Source organism: Leptodactylus fuscus, chromosome 7, assembly GCF_031893055.1.
Source record: "Leptodactylus fuscus isolate aLepFus1 chromosome 7, aLepFus1.hap2, whole genome shotgun sequence".
Lineage (NCBI taxonomy): Eukaryota > Metazoa > Chordata > Amphibia > Anura > Leptodactylidae > Leptodactylus > Leptodactylus fuscus.
In genome coordinates this window covers 139,127,067-139,137,121 of record NC_134271.1, presented here as the reverse complement: position 1 = coordinate 139,137,121, position 10,055 = coordinate 139,127,067, and the positions used below count along the sequence as shown (strand labels likewise).

At 44.8% G+C, this 10,055-nt stretch overlaps 1 protein-coding gene across 1 annotated transcript in view; it reads left to right on the top strand.

Annotated features, from left to right (window-relative positions):
- Nucleotides 1–1,141: 1,141 nt before the first annotated feature.
- The window catches only part of PLEKHO1 (pleckstrin homology domain containing O1), a 40,228-nt gene continuing 31,314 nt past the window's right edge, over nucleotides 1,142–10,055 (top strand). Inside the window, exons 1-2 of the mRNA XM_075283168.1 lie at nucleotides 1,142–1,416; nucleotides 3,044–3,190. Coding sequence (XP_075139269.1) covers nucleotides 1,390–1,416; nucleotides 3,044–3,190 — 174 coding nt within the window. The 5' untranslated portion in view covers nucleotides 1,142–1,389. The remainder of the gene's footprint in view (nucleotides 1,417–3,043; nucleotides 3,191–10,055) is intronic.

Sequence of the window (10,055 nt, the reverse complement as noted above, 5' to 3'; positions counted from 1 at the left end):
ATTTCCAGGCTTAGAATCTTGTATAACCCGGACTTCCCTAACATCTGCTATCCATTTCCTGCAGGTTATACGTATGTGTATATATATGTGTATTTATGTATATGGCGGGTGTATGTGCTGCAGAAACAGCTGCTCTGAGGCCCGAGGAGAGGTCCACATGATGACAAGGCTGGGGGATTGTGGAGAAGATGTGGGTCAAGCGACCCCCTTGTAGTCAATGGAATTTGATGGGTGTCCGCTGTTTTAGTGGTCTGGTTCTCTGTTGTTTGGGTCCTGATTGACGGAGAGCCTAGCACTAGTGTGAACCTAGCGTCAACCTTACGCCTAATGTCTATAGGTTCTCCAAAGATTAGGGTTGAGCCGATCTTGAGATTTCAGGATCGTTTTTAAAATCCGATTTTCGATCATTTTCCAGCCAATCCCGATCGTGAAATTTGCTCGATCACCGATCGGGATCCAATCTTCCCGATCCCAAGCGCTCAACCCTATTGTATATTATATATAGAGTAGAGTTGAGCCGATCTTGAGATTTCAGGATCGTTTTTAAAATCCGATTTTCGATTATTTTCCAGCCGATCCCGAAACTTGCTTGATTGCCGATCGGGATCTGGTCTTTCCCGATCCCTCAACCCTACTAAAGATATATGGCGGTCGTAACTTCAGACTCTGGTGTTATTTTCTGCAAACGGACAATAACAGAGAGAGAATCTGTGGACATTTTGATCTGCCATGATGAATTTTTCGGGTCACCATCTGAGATTTATTCCGCCCCAGTGGATATAATAACACGGGTCCCGGCCGCTCTTTGTCTGGGTACGGCTGTAAATCGGTCAAGGGTCGGTTTTCATTTGAAGTCAATGCTCAGTCCCCTGTCTGCAGGCTAGCGAGGAATTGTCCATCATTTGTTCTGTCGCCACCACTGTGCCCTGATGATCAATGGCATTTGTGGAGGCTGAAGGGTTACATGGAGCTGGATGGGGAGGAGGGGGCTTCTAGTGATGGGGATGACTGAGAGTCTGAAGGCATGAGGGGGCCTCAGGATTACACAATCCCCCCCCCCCTCCTCCAGTTTATAGGGGAGGAGGGGGGTGGTGGTAAAATGAGAAACAAAGGAGGAAGCCTCCTCACTCTCTCACGTGTTGTCATGTAATGTGATGTGACATCAGAGCTGCTCTCCATAGATGGAGCTACTGCACAGTGGAGCAGAGAGGGGGCTGTGTGCTGCTGGGCTGGGGACAGCTCTGGATGCTGGAGAGGCTTGGCTGCACTCACTGAAACCAGATCCTCTGTCTGATCTGCACAATACCAGGAGCCAGGCTGCATTACACCCACTCTCTGCAGGAGCTCCTCACACCCTGCCTGCAGCCTGGCACTGAGAGCAGCAGCAGCATGAAGAAGAACATCTCTGCAAAGAGGGTATGAGGGGCACAGGGAAGGGAGGTGCTGCTGCATATATATAGTATACAGATGTATTATACATAATGCCTGTATGTGGGGATATGTAGCAGCAGATGGATACTATGTATATGTGTCTGTGCTACACATCTCTGCACTGCAAACAGCTGCACTGGGGAACTCTGCAAAGCGCTGGGTGTAGTGAGGGAGCGGGCCCTGTATAATGGGGGGCCTGGGGCTGCCATCACCTACATGTCTGGGAATCATCTATGTATAGATTATATGTATAGATGACTAGATTATAGTGGATGTAGTCCATGTATTGGGGTATGGGGCTCTGTGTGTCCCTGGCCTTACAGCTTGTATTGTGTGAAAATGTGAGTGTAAGTGGGGGGGCCGTGTATTACTGGGGAACAATATCATGTATATAGGATGTACTGGGCCTAGCCTCATATAGCATTGTATATAGCTGTACTGGTAACTCTAGGACTGTGCCTATCTCTAAATGGAGCAGCAATGTCTATCTATCTATCTATCTATCTATCTATCTCCTATCTATCTATCTATCTATCTATCTATCTATCTATCTCCTATCCTATCTATCTCCTATCTATCTATCTATCTATCTATCTATCTCCTATCTATCTATCTATCTATCTATCTATCTATCTATCTATCTCCTATCTATCTATCTATCTATCTATCTATCTATCTATCTATCTGTCTGTCTGTCTGTCTGTCTGTCTGTCTGTCTATCTATCTCCTATCTATCTATCTATCTATCTATCTATCTATCTATCTCCTATCTATCTATCTATCTATCTATCTATCTATCTATCTCCTATCTATCTATCTATCTATCTATCTCCTATCTATCTATCTATCTATCTATCTATCTCCTATCTATCTATCTATCTATCTCCTATTTATCTATCTATCTATCTCCTATCTATCTATCTATCTATCTATCTATCTATCTATCTATCTATCCGTCCATCTATCTATCTATCTATCTATCTATCTATCTCCTATTTATCTATCTATCTCCTATCTATCTATCTATCTATCTATCTATCTATCTATCTATCTATCTATCCGTCCATCTATCTATCTATCTATCTATCTATCTATCTATCTATCTATCTCCTATCTATCTATCTATCTATCCATCCCATATCTATCTATCTTCTATCTATCTATCTATCTATCTATCTATCTTCTATCTATCTATCTATCCATCCAGGTTCTAGTAGTATTGTATTTTCTTCCTGCCATCTATAGACTCTGCTCCTATATACATATGGCATGGTGTGATGTCAACTGATATAAATAATCTGCTATTCCTTGTAGAGACCTGATGTATATAATGTTGTGTTATAAGTCATCTATTTTCTGTACTCCTTTCTGTATTAGGGCTGACCTATAGGATCCTACATATAGATAGATAGATAGATAGATAGATAGATAGATAGATAGATAGATATAGATATATATATATATATAGTCCTATAGTGTATATAAGTGTATACGGTGATGATGAATAGTACCGGACTAGCCGGGTCCTTCCTCACGGGCCCCCAGATTGTAGAAGCCCTCCTTGTCCTCTCCTGTGTATTCTCACGATGTTACTTATGTCTCCCATCTTTAGGGCCCTCTGGATGGGAATCAGGCCCCCAGCCAGCCGGAAAAAGTGGGCTGGATTCGGAAATACTGCGGGAAGGGCATCTTCAGGGAGATCTGGAAGAACAGATATGTGGTGATCCGGGGAGATCAGCTCTACATGTCGGAGAAGGAGGTACAGACTTTATGTGATGTGTAGCAATGGCTGTATGTCTGTGTGCCATTGTAATAGATGCCAGGGTGTGCCAGACTGTAAGCTCTTCTGGACGGTGCATTCCATACTTGTTATAGGTTGGGTGACAAGCCCTGAAATGGTAGCCATATTGGTAGTCACGTGCCTAGTTGATGGTTGACCTGCCCATGTCATGTTGGTTACGATACATTGCGATGATTTGTATATGGCGACGTGTGTACCGAGGCTGAATGCATTGTGATAAACTACTGGAAATGAAAATGGCGCCATGAGCTTGTCGTCTGTGGCCTGTGTAACATGGATTTGTATCTATGCTCGAAGGGGATCAATACTAATTGTTGTTATGTGGCTTTGTCCGGAAAGTAAAATGAGATTAGACTACCGGGTGTCTGCCTTGCTGACTGCCCAACGCTATAACTGTATTATATGGTGCCCACTTTGGCATGGCTATGTATAGATTGGCATTCGTTGCAATGTATGAACGGTACATTAAAGTGAAGCTCCAACTCTATAGATCATGGCCTTAGTAGCAGTCCCCAAGACATTGAAGTCAGCTAAGTGTCTCATAGGAGAACATGGCTGCATCCGTCCATCTTCAGAACAAATATGGTCACGTCGTCCCTCTAGGTTAGTCATCCAGGAGGGACCTTTTGGTCCCAATAATATATAGCATCTTTGTATACATTTGAAGAGGTCTATCACCATGCAGATTTTCTATAAAGGGTCTCTCTCCTAATTCCTACGCGTTAGAAGACATGACCAATGAGATGATTGGGACTGTAACCTATGGGAAAACCATGCAGTACATTTTCCGTTTCCCTGCAGCACCTCCACAGGGTAAATGAAGCATTACAATGTGTCCATTCCAGATCAATGGGTTGTCTGTGTAATACAGGACAGCACTGGTCCTCCAAAGTGAGAGACACTCTTTATAACGGTCCTTCACTGTCGCAAAGAAGTTCCTGAAGATCTCGATCAAAGAATTACCCACTTAGAAGGACTTAAAGAGGATTTCTGGGACTTATATATATCCTTAGGATAGGTGGGGGTCCGGAGATCAACTGATTGAAGAGGCCATTGTCTTCAGACCTCTTAAATGGTACTGGAATGCCACCATACCTTGTGACCAAGGAACGTGACATCATCGGCACAGGGAATCCAATGCTTGTGGTCTCTTGAAACATCTGATCGAAGGGGGTTCTTGGGTGTCCAACTCCCACATAAGGACAGGTCATCAATAAGCAAGTCCCAGTAACCCATTTAGTAGGTGGTGTGACAATGGAGATCCAGAGGCAACGAGTTGGAAGTTGGACCATGATACGAATCATGGTCCTCAACAATCTCTGTGGTTACTAGTGACAATTGTGTGTAGCGTTATATGTAGGAGACCGCTAGAGTTGCATGGCCTTGGTTGGTAGTTTCTGAGAAAGAATATTTGGGAAACGAATTGGAGAACGTTTTGATGAAGATGAAGGCCCCAAAGACCATGACGGAGAATCGCTGGTTAAGATGGATGCCTAAGAGTTGTGTCAAGGATATTCATTAGCATTGTGATTCCTCTATGAATAATAGTTGAGTAAATGTGGCCACTAGATGATTGTTGGCCGAAGCCACCAATTTCAGGAAAAGCGGCCAACCATGTAATATAAATGAGGTCCTCCTGACTCTCCCTCGATGGCACATTTTGGGGAAAATGAAGGATCGGGTGTGCTGGATTTTACTCCTTATTGAGAACACATGCATGCTTAGCCGAGCCAAGTGTGCGTGTGTGGATAAGTTGGAGGAATAGACATTGTCCGAACCTGGGCTCAGCTGACCGCCATCCGAAGTTTTCTTTTGTGACTCTTTTGTTAGAGATGCTATGAATGGTATTGTATAGACACTTCTATGACATCACTGTGGTTATATATGCAGTATGGAAGTCGACAGATGTTTAATCTTTGTGGAATTTTAGGGTCACGTGCTCGGTGTCCCATCAGCTGATTTGATTTTGCTCTTGCACTCCGATTTTAGCTGTATTTATTTGATTATACGGTATTACATCAATAACTTGATTTACAACTTATTGTAGATATGTTGGGCGACTTTACCTCGTTTTCAGTGGTTCAATTGGACATGTTGGACATGTTGACGTATTTTGGTGTAGCTGCAGTACCGTGTACTGCCACTAGTCAGTAGACAGACTGGTGTAAATAATGAAGACCTGTATCTTAAAGGGATTGTCCAGCTTCCAAAAATGTCTGCAAATACATCCACAGCAGTGCTAAATCCTCACTGTTCCCTTGTGCGACCTTTTCTTGGCTTTCTTTTACTTGTTGCTCCTTGTATCACTGTTATTTACGTCCAGTGAATCTGTGGAGAAGCTACATTTCCCATGATTCATCACTCTCTGTGTACCACTCCCTTCTCCACTTGTAATGAAATCATAGGTAATAAATCCCTCCCACGTCCATGGTCACATCCTGCTGTGATGTTTTGTTTGCTGGATGCACTGCACACAGGGAGGGGTAGTGAGCTTGTAAACAAAACCTCACAACTGAGGTCATTGACCTCAGATAAATGGTTAAGATTTTAAACAGGATATATATTAAAAAGTGTTTTGTATTGATGCATCCTGCACTTGGCCCATATTTTGTAGAAGCTGGATAGCCCCTTTAATGGTCGGCCCTAACAAAAGGCCATTATTTATTTATTTATTTATCATATTCTGCAGCGCTTCACAGACATTGACAGTCACTGTCCCATATAGGGCTCACAATCTACAGTCCCTATCAGAATGTCTTTGGTGTGTGGGAGGAAACCCACACAAACACGGGGACAACATACAAACTCCTTGCAGATGTTGTCCTTGGCAGGATTCGAACCCAGGACTCCAGCGCTGCCAGGCTGCAGTGCTAACCACTGAGCCTCGATATTGTCCCTTACAATTGGGCAACATGAGAACTTGCCCTCGGTACGCAGCCGTCTGTGTTATCATCCTGCCTAGATGTTTGCCCCCGGGGACTTTAGATACCCCTGCTTTACATTTGGACATGGTGGATTGCCCACTTGATGCATTCATATCCCGTATGAATTTCTGGTTTGAAAGGGACGCCCACATTGCTGGCTCCTAAAGTGCTGCCTTTCTCTTAGGCTGAATATGATATTCCCCTTTCTCTCGGTATTGTGCCTGTGAATGGATTAGACCTGGGCACGGTAAGCTGTCTATTATTGTAGGTACTTGGAAAGCATCCAGGGTATGTGCAGGTGTGCGTAGAAATCTGTGCAGAGTATCGGCCATGTACAATGCGGATGTTAGTGACAAACTCTGGACAGCAGGGTACGTTGGGCGGGCACGACCTGGCGGCTCCATCTCTCTTAGTCTTAGGTTTCGTCAAATAGCCGCGGTATTTTCATCCCTTTTCCGACGTATGAACGTGGCCCCTGAGTGCGTTCACACGGTGGAATTTTTCTAGCAGTGGTTCGGAAATTTGAAGCAGAATTTTTCCTCTTGACTAAATACTGCCGGGCGGAACTTTCCACCTCCTTTCATGCGGAGATGGGAACGGAATGGCCCAAATACGGATGGTAACCAGGCCTCAGCTTGATAAAAACAACATCCTAAGATTCCGCCTCCAAATCAGCTTCAAATTCTGACCTAAGTCTGAGTCCCATTGTATTCGATATGAAGCAGCGACTGAAGCAGTACACTGAAATAATAAGTGTTTCTACTCGATCTTGCCTTGGATTCTGAGACATTCTGGTGATTAGCTCCAATTCTAGACTAGCTTAGGCCCTGTTCTGACATCTGAAATGAAGAGGAATTTGAAGCGGCCATGCACCTCGGATTCCTCTTCATTTTCCAGCCGCCAACACTCTACAGTGGGATCCTGATGAAGAGCATTGGCCCAATCTCTGTGGAGCCTTAAGTTGCCGATTCTGCAGTTGGATCAGCTTTGGGATCCTTGGCAATGCTTATCTTTTTAGCAGAATCGAGGTGGAATACGCCATTGATTTTGGGGTGGCATTTGCTGCAAAATCAGTTGCACATTCATCATGTGAATGGGTCCTTTAGGCTTTCCACAGCAGGAAGGTAAGGGATAGAAAGTGGATAGATCACATTAATGTGAGCACCTCTCCAAATCCAGAATAACCCCCTTTGGCAGAGCGGACCGCTGCGAGACGTGCAGGAAGAGAGGGGATGTTGTGATGATGATCACTGGGATGTTGAGCCATGCCGACTCCAGTGCCGTGTTCAGCTGCGCTAGGTTATGTGGTTGAGCATCCATGGCGCGAACAACCCGATCGAGGTGGTCCCACAGATTCTCAATTGGGTTCAAGTCCGGGGAATTTGTTGGCCAAGGGAGTACGGTAAACTCATCCTGGTGCTCCTCGAACCACGCACGTACACTGCGAGCTTTATGACTTGTCACATTGTTCTGCTGGTAGATGCCAACATTTCGCATGTAGGGGTGAACATGGTCTGCAAGGATAGATACAAACATGTGTTGCTCCATCGTGCCTCCCACAATGATGAGTGCACCCAGATGGCTGATGACACGCGCCTTCTGCGATTGGTTATTGAACGTTGATGTCAAAAGTAGGTGGTGCTCACATTAATATGACTGGACTGTGTATTTGAGGAGCAATTCCACCATGTGAATGGGTCCTAAAGATCAGCGTCCTTTCCTCATGTACAAGCTGTGAACCATAACTGATGACATCAGTCAATATAATTTTTTTTAATCCGTAAAAGCTCTTAAGAGACCTAGACCAGGGGACTGATCCGAGTTTTGTAGGCCTCTTTACTATCCTATAATGTCATTTATGTCTTTGATTTCGACGTTCAAAGGCCGTGCTGTTCGGCTCCAGTGTTTCTCGAAATTCCCAAAACACTCTAGGATGCAAATCGGGGGAATATGTGGGTGGGGAATTACTCAAAGTGTAATTCAAAGAGGATTATGGGAAATCTGAAACCTCACTCAAAGCAAGGAGAGTCCCAAGTGTACATGTGCGTTTCCTTTTAATCTTGGGATTTGTGCAAATCAGTTGCTTACAGGATTTCTATTTTCACTCTTTAGGAAATCATAGCGATTGCATGAGTATTGGGACGTCGGTCTGTTATTTGGATATAGCGTACGGCTGTGGTTACCGTATATACTCGAGTATAAGCCGACCCGAATATAAGCCGAGGCCCCTAATTTTACCACAAAAAAATGGGAAAACTTATTGACTCGAGTATAAGCCGAGGGGGGCTTTTTCAGCACAAAAACTGGGCTTATACTCGAGTATATACGGTATTGAAGATGTTAACCAATGTACGTTTCTGTCTTTGAGTCATCGTCGCCTGTCTAGTTTTTTAAAGAGAGTCTGTCATCACATGCATTTCTGTGGTCTGGCACTTGTCCCCAGCCGTGATGTCTTTACTATGGACAGGTAGGGACACTACATGTATGAAAAAATAACCCGGTCACATTAAGGAAATCATGGCGATGCCCCCCAACTTTCAAAGGACTGAAAGAGGGGAAGAATGTGCGGTAGGCTATGTGAACCCTGGCAAATTTTCATTTTGACTCATCCATTTGTTTTTGTGCTCCCACATAATATAACCGCTCTCACCTTGACGTGATATACCCCCACATTATAATGTCCCCTGCAGTTGCCAATGTTCCCTTTCCAGCTGCCCCAACACTATAAAGTCTTCTTCCAGTTGCCCCCACAGTATAAATTCCACCTGCAGTTGCCACCACGGTATTATGTGGCTCTCCTGGTACACCCACAGTTTAATATCCCCCTCCAGTTGCTCCCACAGTATAATGTCCCCTTTCAGTTTCTGTCATGGCTGACGCTAAGTTCACACTAGTGTATGGGTTTCCATCCTTGGGTGCCCAAAATACAGAAACCCCGTCTACTTAAAAAGCAGTTACATGCGGAAACCCATGGAACACATAGATCCATAATGGTGAACCTATTGCATGGGTGCCAGAGGTGGCACTCAGAGCCCTCTCTGTGGGTACCCATCTGTAGAACAGATTATACTGTGTGGGGGGGCCACTGTGGAGAATATTGTACAGTGTAGGGGCCACTGTGGAGCATATTGTACAGTGTGGGGGCCACTGTGGAGCAGATTGCACTGTGTGGGGGCCACTGTGGAGCAGATTGTACTGTATGGCGGCCACTGTGGAGCAGATTGTACTGTGTGTGGGCCACTGTGGAGCATATTATACTGTGTGGGGGCCACTGTGGAGCAGATTGTACTGTGTGGGGGCCACTGTAGAGCAGATTGTACTGTGTGGGGGCCACTGTAGAGCAGATTTTACTGTGTGGGGACCACTGTGGAGCATATTGTACTGTGTGGGGGCCACTGTGGAGAAAAATCTACTGGTAGGGTTAAATCGTCATGTTGGCATGTTCTGATAAATTAGTGGGTTTTGGGTTGTAGTTTGGGCACTCAGTCTCTAAAAATTTCACCATCACTGCCATAGAATATAATAGGGTCTGCTGGTTTTCCACCGATTTTCTATTGAAATCGGCAGAGAGAAAAGTCTTTTCTCTCCACCGATGTTAGGCAGATTCAGCGGTGGAGACTCCAACACTAGTATGAATCCGGAATGAATGTCCCCCTCCAGCTGCCCCTCTGTATAAATTCCCCTTCCAGCTGCCCCCACAGTATAAAGTTCCCTTCCAGCTGCCCCCACAGTATAAATTCTCTCCGCAGTTGCCCGCACAGTATTATGTCCCTTTCCTGGTGACCTCACAGTATCAAACAAGATAAAACCACTTATACTCACCTTTCCCCGTTTTTCTGCTGTTCTTCTTTTCCGTCTCTGGTCCGGGAGCCTTCAGAGAGTTGCAGGCCTTATGTAAG